Raw genomic sequence first — 24,692 nt, 5'->3', positions numbered from 1 at the left:
TCAATGCACTGGTAACAAGATAAAAGTATGAATAAGAGTAAAATCTGTCAGACCTGACACTAATACTGATATATATGTGATTAAATTGAAAGCACATCCAAGTCAATTTAAATTGCTTTCATACAGTGCTCACTGTTACTCTTTGCACTACTGAGGATTAAAAGCAGTTTGGAAAAGCCATAGTTACATGTTGTGTTATATGTATTCTGGCGAGCTCGAACAGGTATGTGCAGGAGTGTTTACATATGTGCACCTGACTCTATGTGCATGTGTGTGCGTGTTTGCATTTGTATTCCAAGAGGAGAGAGTTGTTCCTGACAGAGCAGAATCCTCACAGCCCATAAGTCAGAGCTGCTGTGACATCGACCTGTCAGCATGCAGACGATGAGGTGGAGGGAAGGCAAGGGTGGGGGCAGAGGGAAGCAAGGAAAGGATTCGGGTTGGCGGGGTGAGGGAGTTTAAAAAGGGAGAAAAGAGCACACTGTAGAGGTGTGGGCATGTTGTAAGAAAAGAAGGTGGGATAGTAGTAGGTGCAGAACTGGCTTACTAAAAGGTGCCAGTATACCCCACTTAAAAGCTTTAGCAAGTTTTACAGTGGCAGGAGGAAGGCTTCATTTCTCGACAATTTATTTTTCACCTAGAAGCATTGTGTTGCAATTCAGACCTTGAGGCCTGTGAAGTTAAGTACACTCATGTCAAACTCCAGCCATTTGCACATTGCCTGCATATCAGTTTAGAGTCTTATTATATTTGGGACCCTGTAATTTAGTTGTGGTCTTCAGAGCGACATGATTCAGTGTACATGCTAAACTAGACAGGCACAGCTACACTGTATTTGGTAGCAGAAATATAACGTTGATGCTGAAGGTGGAGGGAGGTGTATGCTTTTATGGTGAGAAAAGAGAGGCCTGTGTATCTTGCTGTTTAAAACACATAGCAACAGAGATATGGAAACATGTGCGTGGAACCTTTAGGAAACTACTGAACTGAAAAGAGGTATGAAGCTACATTTTAAAAAAATATTTCTGTGTGCCAAATCTCATAGTGATGGAAAGTTTGATCATAGCAGAGAAACTGATGAGTTGGGCTTTTTGAAATACAACAAAAGTAATTTGAAATTTGTTTTTTGTTTGTTTGTTTTTATATGTATCAAATGTTACACCAGAACATACTACACTAGACTTTATGCCACATGTAAAATACATGATCACAAAGACACTGCATAAGATTCCTTGGGCCACTCACCCTGAACCTGCATTCAGAGGTCATTTTTTCTGAAAATCGTGTTAATCGTGATAGTTTAAAATCATTTATCAAACTGTATTTTTTAAAAAGTACAAAAATTAAAATTACCATAACATAAACTTTAGTGTTGTAACATTACCACAAACAGACTGTGCTCCTCTGTTTAAAGAAAAGTAATTATGATGTAAATGAGTGGAAAAAACGGCATATACCTCCTGTTAGAATACCATCCTCCGTCACTTACCAGAAGCACTTCCTTCTTGGTCAAACCACAGGTTCCTAAGTCATAATTTCTGGTATTAAACAGAATTTAAGCCCTTTGTATCCTCCAACCTTCTCACATGACTGGGATTTAGTGTGACAGTGTCACCCTGTAGCTTGAAAAATCAGAGGCAGCATAATTCCTCTGTGACTTGACTTTAACTGATGAATCCCTGAGGATTTGGCACAGGAAGTTTTGGTGACTCAGGTCTGAGTCATGCTGTGGTGGTGAGATGGGACCAGACATGCTCTCACTCACACATCGAGCTGGTCTCAATTTGATTCCCACCCAACAGTGACTGAGCAGCTGTTTCCCACCCATTCAAGCCTTCCACTGGTCTGACTAGTGCAACTGCTATAATCCGGACTGGATTAGATTAAACTGACCTGTGACCCTTGTACTTCCTGCATTAGTTCAGATTGGCCTTACCTCAGGGTCTGATGTGTGTTTTTATGTTTACATTCGTATTTGTGTGTGTGTCCCATGTTAATCTGACTTTCTTGTCCTCTCTTTAGATGGAAGAATTCAAAGATTCCTGTCAGCCTCCTCAGCCTGGTTTCCATAACAACAGGAGGATGTGGTCTCTGACCACCAGATTTGCTCTGAGCACTCTCGGAGTCACCTTCCTCGTACTGCTCTACAAAGCTTCCAGTGGCAAGGTTTCCCTACAGTGCAGGGATACTTTTTGATCGCCTCACAGATTTGTGAGGTCTTTTGTGTTTGTTGACTGTAGCTAAAAAGTTGGATAAGTATTGTGTTTATATGTGTTACGGGTGTTTGACAGGCATTCAGTTTTAATTTTGCTACAGTGGGTTTTTTCCCCAGTTTGTTTTGACTTGTCACTGAGTTTAATTCTTATTCTTTTTAAGTTATTTTATATTTTAATGGTTTGAACAATTAAAGTTTTTCTTTTGAGAGTACGTTTCTTGTATGCTCGATTTAAGGTTGAAATCGGGATGCTTTCTATATTGGTGCCTGCCAGATGTTGAGTATAGAGTCTTGGCCATCAAAATCAGTGTTTTGAAACTAAAGACAAGCAAGTGGTGTATCTGATTGGGAAACCAAGGACACTGCACTTTCAACTTGTGGTGACATGCATGTCTATTTGTTTTCCATTTTCAACTAAAAGTGACAATAAACTTAAAGTGACAGACTGAGACCATAAATTCATCAGGAAAGTGTTTGTTGAAGTTACAAGTTTTTGGGGTAGTGGGCTCATTTTTTTCACAGGGCTTCTTTTTGCACCCTGCTGATCATCTTAAAGACTACAGGTGTAAGGCTTTGCAAAGTCGCTGTCCTTAGACCGACTGCTTGATCCTTTGTAATATACAGTCTATAAGAAAACCTAGAGGCATGTGGAAATGTGAAGCCTGCTCTCCCAAATATACAGAAGGATGCAATGCCAAGTTTCTCCGAGTAGTTTATCAGAGGTTTTTTTTTTGTTGCACTAGGTTATTTTGTAAGAGGAAATCATCACATTTATAGGAGCCATAGGTGAATTTTCTAACAATAGAAGGGGGCAGAGTGCTTTTTCTTCTTGCTGGTAGCTAAACTGAGTCTGGCAAACAAACCATAGGTGTGAAAGTGATATCAGTTTTCTCCCTAAATCGCAGAAAGAAATCCAATCTGTATTTCAAAAATGATTCAAGTGGATTCCTGTGATGTTAATGACCAGATTTAGCTTTTGCTGGTTGAATATTTTCAAATGTCCAGCTGATACGTTTAAAAATCACAAACTCTTCAAAGTCCTTATTGTCTGATTTTGTGCCATTTCCTTTTCAGTGTTCACAAACTTTATTGTGCGCAAGTATTATCAAAAATACCTTTCTGTCCGTAAAACATGCAATGAAACTGTGACCTTAATGCGATTTGGTAAGGAAGTGAACAAATTACTCCCATAAAATTGGATTTATATCACAGGCTTATTACAACTACCGCTACTGCAAAAATAAAGTTGTGTTCAAAGTCCTGATGAGAGCAGTGAGAACGCTCTAAATCTTCTTGTTGTTTTATGGGTTTCTTCCACGGGGATCATGGGAACAATCCAATTTGCCCATTAATCTCATCTGGTCAAAGTCTCCAGACCTCCAGATACACCCCGGGCTAGATCAAAGATGGAGGAAACGCTGTGTGACAGTGGTACAGACTTCACCGGGACACATCAAAAAGACTGACATGGATAATCCAATTGAAATGGACACATCACCTTTAGGTGCTGCTCTGGGAGAATCGGTGCCCAGTTTTTTCCTCCTTTTTTAAGCCATCATTCCTGAGTTATTAGAGTGATAGTTTGTATGAGGCTGTAAAAATAGCAGTGCGTCATGCGTGAGGAATCTGAGATATTATTCACCTGTGTGGGATATGGCTATGGCAATGGGCGCTCAACATAAACAAAACACTAGTTTGATTTATTTTCTTAAAGGGTCTTTATGCTTATCAATTACACCGCTACACCATATGCCAGAGTTTTTCTCTGTTGAGCTCTACGGAGTCCTGTGAGAAAAACATTTAAAAATCATAATGTTTATCTTTTGTGCGTAAAGGGGGTTTTTTTGGGTTTTTTTGTACCCTGTTTTTTTTGGACTGGCACATCAACTCCATTCATCATCCTGTCCCCCGATTTTGAATCTAAGCGGGTTTGGGCATTTTTCCTGTGGTGTCTGACATTGGTTAAGCGTGGAGTGTGAATCCTCCCACAGCTAGCTCCTTCTCTGCGCGCGTCTCATCGGTGCGATTTGAATGAAGAGCCCATCAACTTGGACCACATCTCAGAGGTGCGGAGCTCCGGTCTGGACACGGGCCAAACCCGTCTGATGTCAAACCAGCCTGAACAGATACTCTCAGACATCTCGTTTCTTCACCTCATTCCTGAGACGGGACTCTGCCCACTCCTTGTGTAAAGCAATCTGAACCTGATAGCACAGCATCCGCGTATCTCCCCTGAGAATCTGCTCTGGACTATTAAGACAGTCGCTCTTAACCTTTTCTTCAGAAGCGCTTTGCCACTGTGCAGAATCCCAGCCAGCCATGACTTTTACGAGCAAACCGTCTGTCCTCCGACTGTCTTGTAATACATTTTTAAAGCGAGTTTAACTCGGCGATTCAACTTTCAGCTTCTGTTTTATTAATTTTTTCCTGTCATCTGTGGAAATGCTCCGTCCAGACCCATAAAGAAACAGAGTTTGGTTAATATGCACTTATTGCCAAGCGGAATATGTTTTTATTTATCTGTAGCAATCTGCTGGCTCACAGCTGAGATCGATGCGTCCTGGTGGTAAGTATTATTATTATTTAACATTTACATATTTGTTTAAATGAACGCTAGTGTAAGACTTTGTGCACGTGGGTTATGTGCTATTATAATAATCTTTCAAATGTGTTGTCTTATTCTGTCATCGGTAAATTATTGGTTTAAAAAAACAGTTCCATATGCACCCTTTTATCTTAACAAAAATGTTCCCACAGTGAGTGACTAAATTCCCCCCATGGCTTGCATAATTATTTTTGCAGCTTGTTGAATATTTGGACAGATTAGTTTCCAGGCTGAAGTCATTTGATATAATTTAATTTCTCTTTATTTGCTATCCTTCTCTTGAATCTCTAATTAATATTTGCAAAGCTCCTGTTTCCAAATTCCTTACTTCGTACCCTGTGATACTGAGATGGTATTTGGAGAGATAATTCCTTTTTTGTTGCTGCTGCTTTGTGTCTTTAATCTTCAGTGCAGCCCATCAGTCTTTCATCATCTTGTTCTGCAGGTAAAAGGGAGTGTGGACTTGTTAGGAGTGATTCCAACAGATACCTCTGAAGAATACACCCTCTAGCATTCTTATTTTATGCATTAATATAAAGTAAAGGTCTTCAATTACCTTACAAAGCTTTAATATATCCACAGCTGCCTTTACACACGTTGGGTTACATACAAAATTATTCGATTTTATCCTTTACTAAAGTGATCCAGAAACATCCCTGCAAGTACTCATCTGTCTTGACATTTACCCTCCCACTCTACAGGTACATGGGCACCCTGGGCTCCCAGGTGATGTGCGACAACATCCCTGGACTGGTGAATAAGCAGCGCCAGCTGTGCCGCCAGTACCCCAAAGTGATGCAGGCCATCGGGGCTGGGATGAAGGACTGGATCTCAGAGTGCCAGTACCAGTTCCGCAACCACCGCTGGAACTGCAACACCACAGCCAGGGACCACAATCTCTTTGGACGTCTGCTGCTACGCAGTGAGTTTCAGGAGTGTTAAAGCCAAAATACAGTAGGACCTTCATTCTACCTTAACATGAAAAAAGTAACATTTACATTTAAAAAAAAAAGTTTCGATATAAAGTTCAAAGAAGGTCCAGGGGTTCTGCCATGAAAATGAAGGTTACATGTTGATTAGACGGCTGAGAAATTAAAAATAAACTCACAGTTTAGTCTGTTTGGATCCACTTTAAAAAAAAGTCTTGTCTATTTCTCTTTGTGCTACTGAATCCATCAGGTGAAAGTTAAATAAAGCTGTGAACTAAATAGTTTATCCAATGTGGATAAAAGCATAATGTTGGTCACAGATGTGATTTTTTTGAATAATTATTTCTTCTTTTTAAAAATATGATTATCTTCTTACTATATATATATATATGCTCATCCTTATATTAATCATTATAAGATACAGTGAAGAGGGTACAGACAGTTTTTATAAAGTATCAGTCTGACGGGCTGTCTTTCCCGTAATCGCTGCATAGGTAAGAACACTGAAGCAGAGAGCCTGCTATAGCACATGCAGGCTTACATTACCAGGTCTGCTGGCACTCCCTGAAGATGAATCGCTGCATGATCGTGTGTTACATCGAAAACATGTTTGACATATGTCTTTAAATTAAAGTGACAAATCTGCACAAACAAAAGTTTTTAGAGTGTCGGGCAGATTTACTGCCACTCAGAAGATTTCTGGAAAACTGATAGTTGCTCTGCAGACATGCTCCTTTTTGTCGACAGAGGTGGATTGCATTCCACACCTCGTCTCACTTTACAATCGTGCATTTCTCACGTCACTGCAGCCAACTGGTTTCTCCCTCATTTTCTTGTGTTGGGTTGCTATCGTGTTACTCAGTATTTTGTTTAAGGCCGGTGGACAAATGTCCTACTAAAACAATTTGCCATGGCTGGAGAAATGTATCCGTAATAATTCTGATATAATAATTCAAATAATTTATTCAACAAAAATGTCACCCAGTAACTGATGAGAGAGAAACTCCAGCTTTTATCTCATTTGATTGGAATTTTAATTGTTAGGTGTGTGGTTTTTTTATTTATTTATTTAGTATACAAGATTAATCAGTAATAACTAATTAACTTGTTACAGTGTTATGCAGATTTCAGTGTCTGTAGAGTCAGTGACTTCATGACTGATTTGGTGTCATCACAGTGTTTTGGTGTCCCTTCGATTCCCTTGGGCTGCTGTCTGAGCAGAGCTAATTACTCTCCGCTCAGCTCGTTCAAATGACAAACTGCAGAAATTTTAGACTTTTTTGAAATAGAAGTAATCCCACCACTTTCAAGAGCTACTTCAGTTTATTAGCACTGTTTATCCTCTCTGGTGATTTGCTGGAGAAGACACTTGATTTATTGAGAGTTTCAGAAATCCAGAGAGGACACAGGCAGTTTTTCCTCTTCATGTATTTCTGGTGAGAGTGGTGGGTGTGGGGAGTATTACAAATGACTCTTCCAAAGCAATAAAGTGTGAACAGCGTCGGAAACCAAGCGGTGAGTATCAGTAAGCTGCCTGTCACTGTTTGTTACAGATTGGAGTCTGAACAAAAGCGTCCCGTCCAATTTGTCATGTGATGGCAAATCTCAGCAGCTAAAATCAGTCTGTACCTCCAACGAGGGCAAGCTGAAACATCTTCTTTCTTGTTTTTTTTTAAATATATTGCCTGTGGAGGATCATCAGGACCTGGCGACCTGATGTTCCTCTCCCATGCCCCGAGATTTAACCTGTGATGCGGATCCTACGACTTAGTTTTATGTCTGGGCCTCTAATCAGCCATGTGGTATTTGGACCTCCCAGCCAGGCGCCGGCCATGTCACACAGCATTATCATGGCACACTGAGGCCCCGTCTGAAGCGCCTTCTTGTCAGTGTCAGTAGGCTAATTTCAAACAATTACACAGGAGCTCTCCCTCCCTGTTGTCGTGTTCTCTCAGCGTCCTCCTTATTAACTTTGTTAGGCACGCTCAACTTATCTGCTGGACCCAGACACCCACATACTGATATCACTGTGTGTGCTTGGCAGAGCTGGGAGCTTCTTCTTTTTTTCTAGTGCTACTGTGATACTTGAGTTTCATTAGTCTTACTGACTTTGTTTTAACACATTTAACGTATTTAGAGGAATCCCTTATAGGTTAAATTAATTAGAATTTTCATAAGTGAATGAATTAATTCATTGCCATCAATGATATAATATAAAATATGATAACATATCTAACATTGTGTTGTTAACCCACACAGGCAGAAAAGGAGCTTGAAACAATGTCAAGAATGCTTTTTTAAAAATGTAATTTATCAGATGAAAACATCAAGTTTGCTTCTTTACATTACATTTTTTAATAGGGGGGGAAATAAATTGTCTTTATTTTAACAGCTGTGTACCTGAATGCTGTTTCCTATATTTATTTCTCTTACGTAGCAGAAATGTACTATCTTAGATGGAGCTTGAAGGCTGTTTTTAAATATTTATTTGAAGTGCACACTGATGGCTCTAAATTATTATACATTTTAAGTGGCTTGTTCTTGTAAAAATAGGCTTTCATATATTTAGTTTGGCCCTGATTTCTGTCTGCAGGTGTTCCTCTCAGCTGTGATGCTGAGATCATCCTGCATTTAATTCAGCAGGTGAAAAGTGTTTCTTTTGACTTTGAGGTAAAAGCATCAGGGTTGACCTCTTAACATTTAGGAAACTTAAGCTTATGGATGTGATCAGTAGTTGCAGTTCTAAACACGTCACAAGTCCTTCTTTTGTGAGAATCACTGTGAGAGCATTCATGTGGGGCGATCGTGGCTTAACAGTTGGCAGTTCGTCTTTTAATTGGAAGGTTGCCGGTTCGAGCCCCGGCTCGGACAGTCTCGTCGTTGTGTCCTTGGGCAAGACACTTCACCCATTGTCTACTGGTAGTGGTCAGAGGGCCCGGTGGCGCCAGTGTCCGGCAGCCTCGCCTCTGTCAGTGCGCCCCAGGGTGGCTGTGGCTACAATGTAGCTTGCCATCACCAGTGTGTGAATGACTGAATGTAGTGTAAAGCACTTTGGGGTCCTTAGGGACTAAGTAAAGCGCTATACAAATACAGGCCATTTACCATGTGTGTTACAAGTCCTTGGCAGGGGTTAGATGCAACACACACCCTTTCCCCACCTGAGCCTTTGATCCTGCTCGGATCTTTCATCAGATACATGCAGAAGGAGATAAGAGCTCCTTATCAGGGCACTGCTGGTAAATGTTAGCTGTTTATCCATCTTGGAGATGACGTATTTTTTTCATGCTTTGAATAAAAGCCTATAGCAGACAGCAACAGACACGGGTGTAACAGGTAGCAGTGGCAGCCAAACATTTAAAGGGTTTTTAGATTTGTTACTGTAACTGTGGCATCAGTGAGGTTTATTAGGAATGGAGAGAAGCATATCTGCAACTTTTTTTTAATGCTGGTCTTTTGACCCTGTCTGGATTAATTGCTAGCCTACCATCTGCAGTTTCTGGGAAAATACATAGAAATTTTGGTGCATGTGGATTGATCATGTATCGTATATATCGTACCGTATATGCAGTAGGCGGCTGACTGATCCACTCTCAACAATGGGGAAAAATAACAATTCTCAATTATAAATGATGTTACTGAATGCATTTGTGGCAGATGTGTAAATGTCAATCGTTTTAGGGGCTAAAAAATAAAAAAATAAAGCTGATGCAGAAGTGTCAAAAATGCAGTCTGAGGATTCCCCACAGACTGTGATATGAAAATTCTGAGATTTAAAGAGTAAAAATATTTACAGCCCAGTGCAAAAAAAGGAAATTTAATTAAAGATATGCAGAGAAATTTTTAAAATAAACTCAACTCTTCAAATTGTATTGAGAATAAAGGGCATTTCTAGTATTACTCATCTTTGACAGGTGTTTACTTGTTTGTGCTGAGCATTTGATTATATTAAAGGAAACTAAGGACAATTTCATTTTCACCAATCAGTAAATTTTATTTTACAGTAAGCCTGTTTTTCCACTAGCCAATATTGGCGTCTTATTTGCTATTACAGTGAATTACAGCTGTACCTTGCTAAACTAGCTAGTTTACCAGCACTAGTGTTAACTGACAAATGAGAGACTCCCACAAATAGCTGAAATCAACAAGGTTTTTGGCTCCTGTTTACCGGTATTTGGGTAAAAACTGAGTAATTAAACTTTTTTTTTTTTGCATAATAAAAAAATAATTCTCTCTGTGAAGGTAGCCGTGAGGTGGCCTTTGTCTACGCTATCTCCTCAGCTGGAGTGGTTTACACACTGGCCCAAGCCTGCAGCCAAGGTGAGTTGGATTCTTGCTCCTGTGATCCCACCAAGAAGGGCTCATCACAGGATGCCAAAGGCTCCTTCAACTGGGGAGGCTGTAGTGACCATGTGGAGCATGCCATACGCTTCAGCCAAGCCTTCGTGGATGCCAAGGAGAGGAAGGAGAGGGATGCCCGTGCACTCATGAACCTGCACAACAACAGAGCTGGCAGGAAGGTGAGGAAGCACTGAATGGATAACTGACTTTAAAGTCCTTCAGTTTTGCCGGAGACACTAAAATTACATAACTTTTACATTTTCATCCAACATTTTAAGAATCTCAGAAATAGAAACACATTGATAAAACGCTGAAAATGAATTTGACTGTTTTTAGATCTACATAACATCATTACATTTGTATCTTGGGCTTTAAAATCTTAAATTAGTACCATTCACTCACCAGTTCTACTAAATCTGTTTACTGTTGTGCTCCCCAGGCTGTGAAGCGCTTCATGACACTGGAGTGTAAATGTCATGGTGTCAGTGGGTCATGCAGCATCAGGACCTGCTGGTTGGCCATGGCTGACTTCCGCCGCACAGGTGACCATCTACGGAAAAGGTACAACGGTGCCGTGCAGGTTGCAGTGAATCAGTATGGCACAGGCTTTACGGCCGCTCACACACACTTCAAACGTCCCAGCAAGAATGACCTCGTCTACTTGGAGGACTCACCAGACTACTGCATACGGGACCACGAGTCAGGTAAACACTGACCTTTACCATTTGGATCTGTTGGATCCCAGTAAGCAGTGAGTGGAAAACGTACCTGTCAAAGACACATAAACATCCAGTTCAGACCATTTAGAGGTTTGTTTAATCACTTCCAAATTACATGCTGAAAAATGTTGATTTGTAATCTGGTCAAACAAGCCTAAATGCTCTAATTTACTCAATTTAATAAACCAGAGTAAATACTCTGGAACTTAAGTGCATCACTTGAACAGCACAGCTGGTTGGTATCCTTAAAAGAGGAGGTGGTGTGAACAGATTTTCATATGCTTGATTTCAAGAAGCTGATTGAACTGCATCTCTAAAACACTTCCACTTTGCTGGCATCTCAAACATGTCCATCTTCTACTTTTACTGTCACCATTGTGTACCAGAACGTGTTAAAGTGGGTTTTTTTGTTTTGTTTTGGGGGTTTTTCCCATGACTTTTCTGGGACCAAAGCACGCACACCTAACAAACCCACCTCCACCCGCACCTGTAGTCCCAGTGGACCACTGTTCACACCATCACACTGATCACACTGGATCGAATGGTGCATTTGATCCAGTTGGAAGTTAGAAATTTGAAAGCTGGCAATTCCAGCTTTCAGAATGCGTGAAACATGCGTTACTCACACTGCCAAGTCTAAACAGTCCACACTGGTGAGTGTGAAAAAGCACTCTTCTTTTGGCAGGCAACTTCTTGCCATGTCAGCAGTACCATACATGTACTGACAAAAACACACTTTGAGTCTTTCATACACAATATACAGCCGAGGACTGTTAAGCATCACGTGTTTCATAGACCCGCTGTCTGTGTCAAGCAGTCACTGGGATGTCAACCATTGGTTTCGAAATCTGCTTCAGTGTTAGGTTTTTGGCTACTGCCATGTTAACCGCTAACTCTAATTAGTACACTGAGTAACAGACTAGCAGTTTTCCATAATTGTAGTGTAACTTGCTACAACTGAAAACAGATTTCTTGGGTGGGCTGCACCGCACGGCAGACCTTATTATTTGTCAGATAATTCCATTACAAATACTCCAGAATGAGCCTCTTCACCGTGTTAGTGCTCCAAAGGCACAAACGGGCTGTAAACATGTTTATTTCTGTTGGTCATTTTAACACGGCGAGTCTATGAGCACGGATTACTTTTGGAGCCAGATTCAGAGGATCTTCTGTTTTTTGCAGTTTAGGAATATTTTTCAGCCACCGAGGCTGTTAGTGAATGTTTCAAAGTGCAAAAATGTTATTTTGCTGTCCTGTTTCTCAAAACGTCAAGGAAGCAAAAAATGTTTTTTCCTTTGCCGTTCAGATTTGAAGAAGCATCCACACTGAAAACTGATCTTTAACTTTAGATGACATAAAATGTAGTTGTGTTTCAGCAACTACGGTGGCTCTGGGTGTGTGTGTCATAAGCGTGTTCGTGTGAGGGCAATGTAAAGCTACAACAGCAGAGCAAGCGTGAGAAAGAAAATGTTTGCGTTTGAAAAGCTTATGAGAGAATGAAGATAAAGGCCATGAGAGAGTGTCTTGAGGTGGAGGTGAATGCCTGACAGGCAGCAGATGATCCGTGGCGATCGGGTGTCAGCCAGTTTAAGACCCATTACACACTTCTGTAGGCTGAAATCTTAGAGGACTACACATCATTATAAATCACCAGTGCTGGAGAAACACACGCACGCGCACACACACACACACACACACACACACACACACACACACACACACACACACACACACACACACACACCTCTAAAATGTGTGTGTTTGGTGCTCTGCCACTGAAATCTCTCCCATTTTGCAGGCCAATCATGCCCTCAGGTGTGTGTGTGTGTGTGTGTGTGTGTGTGTGCCGAAACACTCCACCCAGACATAATTTCTTTCTTTTTTACAATTTAATCATTCATTGAGAAATTTAGAAGTGAGAGACTTCCTGGGAGGTAGGAGCAGTGAATATTCTCATGAGCAAAAGCATAATTTTTTAATCTCACTAAATCGTGAAAGTTTTTTTTTCTGTTATTTTTGTTGTGTTATTTGTTTTGGGTTTTTTTGCTTTCTGTTAGTGACTGATGTTAGCTGTAACTTTCACCACCATGTGGCACTGTTTTTGAATGAGTGCTGTTGTTTTATCCATTTCCTCAGAAAGCTTGGCCTTTGCTGCCGCTGTAAATACGAGAGTGTTTTTGTTAACTTGGGCGGCTGAATCTCTCCACTATTGGTGGACAAATTGGTGTTACACAAATGTCCAGCCGTGCTGTAGTGATTATTGTAAAACAGCTCAGTACATCTGTGTGCTGTATTTCAGCCCAGTGGTATTTTTGAAAGTTTTAAGCTTTTTAAGATTTTCACTCAATTCACATGAAACCACCCAACCTAGAAAAATAAAACAATAGTAATAAAAACAGTTTTGTGATGCTTTAGCACAGTGACATACCTATTCCATTATTATTTCTGACTAATGGGATCTGCCATTACAGATTTTTGCAGATTCCAAAGAACTATAATTGACAGCATATACTAAGAAAAATGAACTTTTATCATAAAATATAATTTCCGCCCTCAGAGAAATAATTAAACTGCTGTACATCACATGATCGTCTCTCTTAAATAACTGAAAATAAAGAATAATGAGTTTTACCACAGCAAACAAAAGCAGGTGCAGCAGATTTAGAGAATAAAACAAATGCAAGTGGATGGATGTGACAAACATCTTATTTAAATACATATATGCACAAAATGTTATGAATAAATTATTATTGCATTCTATCAGTACTTTATATGAACCTGTTATCACTGAAAATCATTCAGAAACTGCTGTCGGATCGCACAGTTTTTGGCTGGTGGGAATTCAGAGAACATGGCACATGTGCGGTTAATTTCTCTCCAGTAGCATACAACACAATAATAACTGCAGCTCATTAACAGCTGTGCAGTCTATCAAGTTTTAAGTTCAGTTTTGGCTTCACAGCTGTTAATAGTACAAGGTAACTGAGTTTCGTATCTCAGTGATGCTTTTGTTTTGGCTTTCAGCTCCTGATTTATGTCTGCCTCTCTCTAACAGATCAAACTCACCCTCGGCTGGGCTGTGATAGTTTTTGTTCACAAGAAGTAAAAAATGAAAACTATGAAGTTGTTCTTCAGAAGATTAGATTTCCTATTGATGCTTATGTGAAACACACAAAAACCTTAGATGGTCTGTAGAACTGTAGATCCTCTGACTGTGCACAGGATCTTCTAGGAATGGTGATTCTGTTTTCCAGAGAATTGATGGGTCAGTGGTTTTGAACATGTTGATATCTTCTCTCAAATATAAGATACTCTTATTAGATCTGTAGTAAAAGTTACAGTGGCAGGGTACTCAAACAAGGCATGAACCACTTTCCTGACACTGAAAACTCAGGTTTAAATCTGAAGTTACTGCACTAAGCACCTAATCCTGCTTTGTCTAAAGCCCCCTGGAGGTCTTATGCCCTGCTTTTGGGAACAAGTTGAGGCATTACAGCAGACATGGAAGTTTTATGGGATGTGTACATGTAAGCAGGGTGAGGTTACACACACACACACACACACACACACACACACACACACAGTGGGCCTCTCATGAGAGCGTAACATACGCCTTCTTTAAAGACCAACTCCCATGAGACAACCACAGACTTACAAACTCGCTCTCAATCATAACATGTACTGTATGTAGAGTCACCTGCTCCCTCTTTTTGGTTGCACAACCATGAAAAGTAATCAGCCTTTCTCCCAACACACACACACACAGACACACACACGTGCACGCGCTCTGAAAGACATGCAAACTCGCCTTCACTCATGGAAAGAAACAGACTAAATCTGTTCTCACACACAAACCACAAACAGGCTCGGGGCCCACAGAGATAGCGAGACGGCCCCTCTGTGCCTCTTTAAAGTGTGAAATCAATTTCCCTCAGCCCTGAGGCTCAGGTGCTAAACTCATCTCTCGGCGCCCCCTCATCTTAATTCAATAAGCAGACGCAGGGCGATCGAGGGCTGTGAGGAAGACTCTGGCCGTGATGTCACCCCTAGCAGTGCTGCATACTTTGGATGACGGGCGGGCACGCTGCCAGAGAGGGGAGGGCTTCGGGTCATGTCCAGACATATTACCTGGCGAGGGAATGGTGCAGAAGGAGCGTACACGCAGAGCGAAGCAGAATGTAAACACGAGCAAATTCCAGAACAATGTTTGAGATGGTACTTGAAGCCAATTTTTTCTAAACCTTTATTTATACAGGAGAAGTCAGCAGAACACACACATGCATTCTTTTTCAGTAACACTTGTGCTTTACAGTCAGACAGTAACAGTCACACCTGCCCAGCAGAGCAGCAGTCCTCTGCTGGCTGAACATCTGCAGCTCAACAGCACTAAAGTTCAGATGTTTCACAGCAGCTTTATCAAGATGTTGAAGTGAAAAGGCTGTGAGATTAAAAGCAACGAACGACTGCAGCGTTATCGGTTACACCAGAACTACTTTGATCATAAAAAGCTTTTTCTCAAGCCTCACATCAACAAAATCTAGATTGTGGAAACGATCTTTTTTTTTTTTAAAACCACCAGTAAATGGATCAAACATAAACAATTTCAAAAACAAAAAAGTAAAGTAAATAAAGACTTAAATGCAAGCTGTTTGAACTAGCAAATATATGAGCACCATGTTCTTCAAGGACTTAGTCATCAGTTTGTTGTCACTCTGGCAGACGAGGGTCCTCAGGACGATGTTACTGCCATGCAAAGGTGCACATCCCCTAATGGCTGTGACCTCTTTCAGCACATAGCTTATTGTTATAACAGTCTTTTCTACTGTAATATGATCCATCAGGTGCATGTGTATAAATAACCAGTCCAAGATATCTAATATCCCCAGGTTCAGTTCCTGCCAGGACATGGCTCATTCCATATAAAATCAGTCAAATCTGAAAAGATTCATTCATGACTCTCTCAGAATATGCTCTTCATTCTGCTAATAATTAGAATAATCGACACATTTGAAGAAGTCACAGAATATTTTAGCCTCTGTCCTGTAGACCTCTGTCAACCTGCATAGGGCTGGGTTGAAATTTGGTACTTTTTCCACTTGATTTTTTCCAGCTTTTTTGATTTTTTTTAATATTCTCAAGTAGTGTGTCTTTTGTGCTGTCTCCATCCCTTTTAGTTTATTCAAAGGGGGGGACAGGTGGGGGGCAGGCAGTGATTTTCCATGGAATGACCTACGTGTCCAAGACGACTCAACTAAGAGGCATCTGGGAGGCATCGTGGTCAGATGGCTAAACAACCTCATCGGGCTCCTTTCGATGCTTCGACGCTGAGGAGCAGCAGCTTCACTCAGTCTCTCCTGAATGACAGTCGTTCAACTCATAAAATGAAGAAAAGATGTGAATGAGAATTCAGAAGGAAAGGCTGATTGCACTTTCACTAATGTGTGTAATTATGCAACAAGATATTGAACAGAATTGTAGAGAAGAGTTGTAAACTGCACATATCTGACAGATATATGGATGCAGCTTCTTCTTGGTAAAGTTTGGGGGGAAGAAAGGCAAAAAACAATATTGTTACACAGAAACATAAATATCTCAGTCAAAAAGAGAGATGAAGTCTTTCTCTCAATACAATACTCAATACTCCCGAACTCCGCAAATCCTAAATGATGTTATTTGGATATTTTGAATAGCATTACCAGCTCTGTGATGAGTCATTAAAAAGTCGATATTTTATAAAAGCCAGGCCGTGAGAACCTTGTTACAATTTAGCGCTCTGAAGGCTTCCTGGACGTCTGCTGAGCATGAAATCAAAAACCGTGAAAGAGTATGACTTCAGCGCAGATTGTGTCACAAAAGCGTCCATTCCCATGTGTTTTATTTTGGCTGAAATCATAGGGATGATCCTTTCCCACACCCGGCGCATCTGTGTTTGTTGTGCTGCTATCAAAGAGAAGTTATCTGGAGATCTAGACACTATAACCCAAACGCTCTGCTCACAGCGGTTAGATAGAAACGTGTGAGATTCTGTTGGGCTTGATCATCCAAAGCAGACTGAAAACACTCCTGTTGCTCATGTTTAACATCAGTGGATCAAAGCTGCTGAAACTGCTAAATAAAAGTCCCTCTAAAAACTCCTGTGGATGGTTTTGAGTCGAATCTGCAGGCCTACACAGCTTCATCATAAATTGAGCTCCAGCTATTCCTTCTGCATACAAAGCTCGGGTACGCTAACTGTGTTTGTGGCGACGTAAAGTGTGTGTGTGGGTAACCGGAGTTGGGATTCAGGAGAAAGTGAGTGTGTACAGTATCTGTGTGTGTGTGTGTGGGCGATGGATGTCTCCTGTAAAATGAACAGCTGATGAAGTGTGGGAGTGCAGGCTGATGGCTCCTATCATCAATCTCTCATCTCACTTTCGTTCATCTTACTTATCCCCCCCCAAATCTCATCTTCACCGTACTGGCATTATACTCTGCTCCTATTGGCTTCTAAAAACTAATAGAACCGTTCTAATTGGCCAAATTGTGGCTCAACTGCTGCCAAGTCACATTCCACGATGCTATAGTCCATTTTTTAAGCATCAGTACCATTACCTTCATGAACACTTTTCCTTTATTCCTTTAGGACGTCCCAGTTATTTCCCAGCAGGGTTGTCACTTCTTAAACTAGAAATCACAGGCAGTGTAGGTGTTAAACTGTTCCATCAGTAAATCTCCTTTTGGAAGGAAACTACTGAAACATGTTTTTGCTTTTAGTGAGTATAAATGTCATTCAGTGGAAAAACTGCAGTAGGAAGTGATCAGAAAGGCAGATCCTTCTACTGTAGTATGATAGATTAATATACTGGTGAGAAAAACACTTTTCAAGGTAAATACAGACTTTTCCTCATTTTTTTAAGAACCTTTAATTACGAAGTAGACTTAAACTTGGCATTTTACACTATGTAGCGATAAAGCAGAATAAAGTTTACATCTAATGATTATAATTTTGATTATGTCCATGTTTTTAGTTTCAGCGCTCGGGAGCAGATCCTTGTCTTTCTCTTGACTTATAAGATCACATTTTGTGGTCAACTTGAAAGAAAGGCTGATGTGTAATATAGAAGTGAGGTCAGAGGTCAAATGTGACATTTTAAATCTTTATGCCATTCTTTCTATACGTTGACACAGCACACTTGTAAGAATCATAGTTTCTACAGCTTTTTGTCAGTTTTCTACCAATAAATCATTGAGTTCACCTTGAAGACTTTGGTGGAAGTATTGTTAACATGTCCCCAGTCTACCTCCCCTAAAAAGTATCAGAGTTGTCAGAATTAATTTAAAACTTTTTTAGCTATCGTGTTTACAGACAGAGTGACATGCACACACTACGCATGCTGTCAGAACGTCCTGTCCGTCGAGGCGTGGACTCCGCTCTTGCCAGGTGGGGCCTCGATGTATCAGACTTGGGTGTCCGGATGAGACAGATGAGATCTGAGAAATTTGGAGGCTATGTCAACACCTCATACTCATTGTTGTGCTCCCCAAACCATTCCTGAAACACTGTTAAATGACCGAGGATGCATTATCCTGCTGAAAGAAGTCACAGCCATTAGGGGGGGGATACCATCATCTGCAACCATGCTTAGGCAGGTGGTGTAAGACCCACATGGATGGGAGGACCCAAGGTTTTACAGCAGAACATAGCCCAGAGCGTCACACTGCCGCCACAAGCTTGCCTTCTTCCCATAGTGCATCCTGGTAGCAAGTGTTTCCCAGGTAAGTGACGCATATGGACCCGGCCATTCACATGATGCAAGAGAAAAACCTGAATCATCAGACCGGCAGCCCATCACCCTTTCTCTAGTTTGCCAAAGTTCCTTCCTTGGACCAGTTTTGGTAGATACTGACCACTGCAGACCAGGAACACCCCACCAGAGCCGCAGTTTTGGAGATGTTGTGACCCAGTCGTCTACCCATCACAATTTGACCCCAATACTTTTTCCTACCTCTAACACGTTAGCTTGGAAGACAAAGTGTTTGCACTCTCTACTAAACTAGTGTTCAGTGTTTATGTTCCTTTGATACATTGTCTAGGTTTTGATTTTCCACTGTTAATAACTTATGTTCTCACCATTAGGGTGGGTCCCACAGATCAAAAACTCATTTTAAATTAATAGTCATACTGTGCTAAATTTATTCTCACTGACCGCGTCTCATTTGCTCTCTCTCCAGGGTCGATGGGGACAGGTGGGCGGGTCTGCAACCGGACATCCCGAGGTGTAGATGGCTGCGAAGTGATGTGCTGTGGCCGTGGCTACGACACGTCTCGCATCAGCCGCACAACCAAGTGCGAGTGCAAGTTCCAGTGGTGCTGTGCAGTCCACTGCCGTGACTGCCACCAGCAGGTCGACGTGCACACCTGTAAGGGCCAGACGTGACCTCGCCACCACTAAACTTGACTGACGCCTCATATCGGGCATCCAGAGTCCCCCCCGTTCCTCCTCAGCTCTACCTGATGTCTTGTTACGACAATCTAACTGATAATCTCGAGTCTGCCTTTAGTTCCGAGCCCTCTGAAGGTCTGTTAGGTTTTCAGACACTTTTTTCTTTTCCTCACCAAAAAAATTCACATCTTTTTCTTCTTTTGGATGCTACGTGGAAAGAACTTCCAGACTCAGAGACATTTAAAGCCTGACTGCTGAATGTCTGTAGCTGTTACTTTGAGAATGTATCAGTCAAATCATGCTTCAGATTCCTGCTGAACCAACACAAAAAAATACTATTGAGACTAACAGGCTAGCATTTGATCTGCTGGCTCCAGTTGTGATGGTTTGGAGATGAACTGTTGCTTAAACAGGCCCCAAGGACTGACCAAGTATATACTGAAATATAACTTAAATTATGTGTAATATCTTTTATAGTTTTGTTGAATCAACATGCATGGAGGTTTTTGGTCTGCTCCTGTGAAGCCTTCAACACCTCTAGTTTAACACATAGCAGCTCTCCACACAGTTTATCAGCTTGTTGTTTAGATTTGTTCTCGTGGCACCTTACACTTGTCAGCAAACCATTTACAACATAAAGTACGACCAGCGTTCTTTTCCCCTGCGTGCTTTCAGTGTAAGCTGTTGTCACGCCAGTCTCATTCAACATAGCGTATCACAAGCTTCTCTCTCGCTTTCTGTCTGCTCATTAGAGGCTTTCTGCTCCAGAGGTACCACCATATGCACAGAACATGGTCCTTCAGCTGTTTTCTCTCTCCATCATTAAATCTCCTTACTTAGTAGAAAACAGCAGCTGGAAAATGAGTGGACACTGTCATTTGACTCAGAAACAGTGCAAAATTAATGCGGGCAGGACCAACAGCAATTTCACTGATGTCCTACATTAGTGCCATCTTCTCCAAGTCTTTTAAAAAGGCTAGAAGTAAACCATAATGTTGATAACAGACATAGCATCTTACTGTATTTATGAGGAAAGTTTTACATTTATGACCTTATATTTTTAAGTATCTACAGGGATTCTGTTTGAATGATCATTTTCTTTTGGGTGCTCCCTTTAGAAGTCCTAACAGAAGATCAGCATCATCTCACCCTAACTCTATCATTCTCTTCTGCAACCATATCCTCCTTCACTACATCCATGAATCTTCTCTGTGCTCCATAGTCAACATTCTTCATCCAGTATATCCACCATCTCTCCTCTGCCCATGTCCAAACCATCTCGACCCTGCCTCTCTAACTTTGTCTCCAAAATGCTCAACCCTCTGATATAATCGTTTAATCCTGTTCATCCTGGTCATTCACAATGGAAAATATTTCAACTCAACCTCATTCAGTTTTACCTCCTTTCTTGTTAGTCCCACCATCTCCAAACTGCATCGTAGTAGGTCTCACTACCTCCTTGTAAGCCTGGGTGATTTGTATCCCTGTGTTACAAATCACCCAACACTTATCTCCACCCTGCCTGCACTCTCTTCTTTTGCACTCTATTGCTTTGCAGGCTATTTAAAGCAGCTTCACTGCTCTACCAGTTCCCTTTTCTTCCACACACTTGGATTCTGTCTACTGACTTTCATCCCTCTTCTCTCCAGCGCATACCTCCACCTGTTCCCTACTTTCACTACAGATCAGTGCCATCTGTCAACCTCTCCATCATCACTGCAAACAAGAAAGGGTTCAGTCAATCCCTGACCTTGAACCTATCTGGCACTCTTACAGTCCTCCTACGTCCTTCACCAGCTTCACATAATCCTCTGACACTCCTCGTGCAGTACCACAGTGCCTCTCTTGGGCCCTTATATCCTTCTCTAGGTCCACAAAGACGCAGTGCTACTCCCTTCGACCTCTATACTTCTGTCAACACTCTCAAAGCAAACATATTTGTAGTGCGCTCTCTCAGCAGAATGCTGCTCACTCATCATTACCTCTCTTCATAACTTAGCTTTAACAACTCTTTCCCATTGCTTTGAGATATAATTCATCAGCTTTATCCCTCTGTGTTACAGCTCTGCACATCAGCCTTGTTCTGGAAAATCACTATAAGTAACTGATCATTAAGATAGTCTAAGGGGTATTGTAGTCAACATCTTGTTAAAATAAATGCTTGAAAACAGTTAAAATATCTAGAACTAGAAAAAAATAATCAGAAATGCTTTTTCTTGTAGTTAAAATGCGCATTTTGTCATTGTTTCTTAGAAATGTGTTAATAACTAGGACCTCTGTTTACATTTCACTGTTATTGTGCCTGCTACCAATATTAGATTAAGGAGCAATATTCAAGCAGGACTCTGTGAAATCAAACATCATCAGTGACAAACAGGAGAGGCGGCGGCCTGAGCAGTCATTATACACTGAGGAATACAAGTAAAGCAAACTAGCAGCTGTTCTCACCAGTTGCTTCATTAGATGTAATACATGTCCTGTCTGTAAATTGCACATCAGCTGTGTAAGATTAAAATATAAGCCTTACAACTGAACTCTACAGAATAAATGGTTTAAACTTACACTGTGTCCAGATTTAAAGAGTCTCATGAACAAAAACACATGAATAGATTCTGATTTCTCTGACTAGTGTTCTGTTAACTGGACAAACTTCTCAAGCAGCTTGTTTAGCTAGATTAATACACCCTGGTGATGAGGTCTGAGTCACAGTTCATCATTAAGATGCATTGCTTTGGCACCTTGTGGAAGCTGGTACACATCCAGACATGCTTGAGCATTGCTTAGGTCGTTTCTGTGGGAAGGAAATCGCAGTGGAGACAATCTGCATAACTAATGACGTCACCAACCCTAAGGGACCAGCAAATCCTTGAATGGTGCAAATATGCAGGACCAGTTCAGGACTGGGCACTGGGTTAGTGGGAAAGGACCTGAGTTGTTGACTTGTATTCAGAGCTATATCTGGGATGTCTAAGTCAGACAGCACATGCAAGCTTGGTTAGCAAGCAGTTACTATTAAACATATCACTTCACAATACCTGCAACACAAACTTTTTACACCACACTGAAAGCCACAACAACTGTCTGATAATTCCATCAAAACGCTCCAACAGTCACCAACAGTGAGTGGACTGCAAATGGAAGCAGGCTTGCACAACAGCTTAAGCTTCGCTGTTCAAATGTATCCCACAACTTTTATAAACTATAGAGAAATAAAACTGTTTGTTGTACCAGGCTGTGAATGTGTCTTCTAATGCTGTTTAGTTGAGCATTTTACCATCAAACTCGATGACGATGGACTTGCAATAAGCTGACGTGGAGCTTCAGCAGTTGCAGGAACAACTTTTCCACTGTGGAGTGAGCTTTTAGTTTGAGAATGAACGCTCCAAATATGTGATGGATCCTGCAGAGAAACAAAACCCAGCCGGTTGTATCTGGTGGTGCTGGTATCAAGGTCAGCTGATTTCACAGTATGTGGGACAGCCAGTAAAAACACTGCATTTTTGCAGCAATACACAAAAAGTCCTTTATTGTATTTTTTTTCCTTTTCACCTTTTTAATGATGGCAATTGATCATCTCTTTTTGTACAACAAAAGAACAGCTTTAAATGACTGATAACCCAAAGAAATGCAAACATATCAAATAAAGTCAAAACCAATTTTGGGTGTTGTTTAGCATTTTTGTTTCGCGCCTCTCCTCGGATTCCCATCTGCTCTCGGTTTGGTTTGAACTTGGCACAGAGGCGCGTCAGTCTAGTCCACTGCAGTGTTCTGGATTTCAGTTCAGCTGTTTCTGTCCAGATAGAGGTCTGTTCTTGGTGCTGGTCCTGGGTCTGATTCCTGGTCCGGTCGGCCCTTCTGTCGGTCGGGGTCAGATGCGGGTGAGCTGGTGCCAGAGGCTGGATGGCAGGATGCTTTCCACCTTCTCCATGATAAAGTTCAGAGGAGCAAACAGTGTGCTGAGGAACTACAAAGAGAGACAAATACAGTCACACAAACAGAATGTTAACAGGGCAGCCAGCATCTTTTCCCTGAAATACACCACGCTGCATTCTGGCTGCAATGTGGCCACAGGAACTGACTGCATCCAATTCTACCAGATGGAACAAAACTGTATCGGAGACACGCAGCAGTGTATCGAGCCACCACTTTAAGCGCTTTTTTTGTTATCTAATAAAAGCAATTTTACATAGGTGCTGCATCCCTCACAGAGCTGTGGTGTGTAGATGGAGTCAGGTTCATACTATCTGATAACATGTCTCCCTGACTGCTGTTTATAAATGGACAACTGATAGCAAGACTCCCAAATTAATTTATATTAATATTTGGTTTGTAGACAATGTGCTATTTATCTGGATGGTTAATATAAACTTTGAACTGACATTTAAAAAACAAAAAACATTTTAAAGAGTGCCTAAGCCGGCAGGATAGGGTGGTGGCTGTGTATATCACCTGTACATAAAAGATGAACACTGCTTCTCAATGTTGCAGTACTGTCTAACAGTCAGCAGGGGGCACTCCCTTAACTTGTGACATCAACAAACACTTTCTTGATGACTTCCTGGTTTCAACTGGGGGTTTCAGTACAAGCTGAGCAAAACATGGAGGTAATTTTGTAAAATATGGACCACATTTGATAAAGACGGGAAAGGTCAGCAGCTGTCGATGGCAGGTCAAACTTTGACAAATAAGAAAAAGGCTGCATAACCGTGTGTCTGAATTATCTGAAGGTTTGGGGGATTTTCCTTTATTTTCAGCTGTGAGAACAAATAAACTTTCCACTTCTGCAGCATGAATCCTCCATCAGTGCAATTCAGGCCTCATTCTCAGATTGGCAGTCTGACAACAACTAGCAAGGAGGAGGTGAGGGGTGATAGGGGCTCCACCTGAGCAGCTCACGGAAGTTCCTACTGTCTTAGATGTCAGATAAAGGTCACGAAGAGGGTTTTTTTTTTTTGGGCGGGGGGGGGCAGAAAGAGACTCCACCTGCATGTGTGAGCTGGGCAGCTGGTGGTTTGAGGATTGCTTCACACATCAGATCTCACATCTCCATTTTAGCTTCAAAGAGCACTTCAAAGTAAATGTGTGTAGTAGTGTTTGAACAGTGTGGGCGGCAGGGAGAGACCTGTCCAAGACACCATGTTAGCATGAAGTTTTATTGGTCTAGGGAATCACTGGTGACTTATACGTTTAGCAGCTCTTGTGCTGCTTTTACATTCAGTCACAGTGGGAACCCGACTTATTTACCCAAGCAAGTTGATGTACTGATCATTTCATCTATTCAGATATTAAAATGAATCATTGAACAAATGTGGAATTTAAATATCGATCTATGAGATCAAAAAGTAAACGTAGCCAGTAGCTATGTATTCTCCTTGGAAGCCACCTGTTAAGTTTTTCTGGAGTCAACTTTAGTCGGAAAACATTACAAAAACTGTTAGAAAGGCCTCATCTGTCCATTCAAGG

The 24,692-nt window shown here is 41.2% G+C and overlaps 3 protein-coding genes across 9 annotated transcripts in view; 2 read left to right on the top strand and 1 right to left on the bottom strand.

Moving 5' to 3' along the window:
- The window catches only part of asz1 (ankyrin repeat, SAM and basic leucine zipper domain containing 1), a 36,949-nt gene extending 33,534 nt beyond the window's left edge, over nucleotides 1-3,415 (top strand). The window contains exon 13 of the mRNA XM_085283051.1: nucleotides 2,023-3,415. Coding sequence (XP_085139177.1) covers nucleotides 2,023-2,196 — 174 coding nt within the window. The 3' untranslated portion in view covers nucleotides 2,197-3,415. The remainder of the gene's footprint in view (nucleotides 1-2,022) is intronic.
- Nucleotides 3,416-3,867: 452 nt separating this feature from the next.
- Nucleotides 3,868-22,881, top strand: wnt2 (wingless-type MMTV integration site family member 2). The gene is made up of 5 exons (XM_085283050.1): nucleotides 3,868-4,781; nucleotides 5,522-5,742; nucleotides 9,989-10,266; nucleotides 10,527-10,791; nucleotides 19,018-22,881. Exons 1-5 carry the CDS (start codon nucleotides 4,699-4,701, stop codon nucleotides 19,221-19,223), a joined length of 1,053 nt encoding a protein of 350 aa, XP_085139176.1. The 5' UTR covers nucleotides 3,868-4,698; the 3' UTR covers nucleotides 19,224-22,881.
- The window catches only part of LOC146570177 (suppressor of tumorigenicity 7 protein homolog), a 59,797-nt gene continuing 57,831 nt past the window's right edge, over nucleotides 22,727-24,692 (bottom strand). For all 7 annotated transcript variants that reach the window (XM_085283043.1, XM_085283044.1, XM_085283047.1 and 4 more), the window contains one exon: nucleotides 22,727-23,193. In XM_085283043.1, coding sequence (XP_085139169.1) covers nucleotides 23,098-23,193 — 96 coding nt within the window. In that variant the 3' untranslated portion in view covers nucleotides 22,727-23,097. The remainder of the gene's footprint in view (nucleotides 23,194-24,692) is intronic.

The sequence above is a fragment of the Mchenga conophoros genome, linkage group LG7, assembly GCF_057382185.1.
Source record: "Mchenga conophoros isolate Kocher_MC1m ecotype Shallow Benthic linkage group LG7, M_conophoros_male_GT1.1, whole genome shotgun sequence".
Classification (NCBI taxonomy): domain Eukaryota; kingdom Metazoa; phylum Chordata; class Actinopteri; order Cichliformes; family Cichlidae; genus Mchenga; species Mchenga conophoros.
Note: the sequence above shows the minus strand (reverse complement) of the source record. Positions and strands in the feature narration are given on the sequence as shown.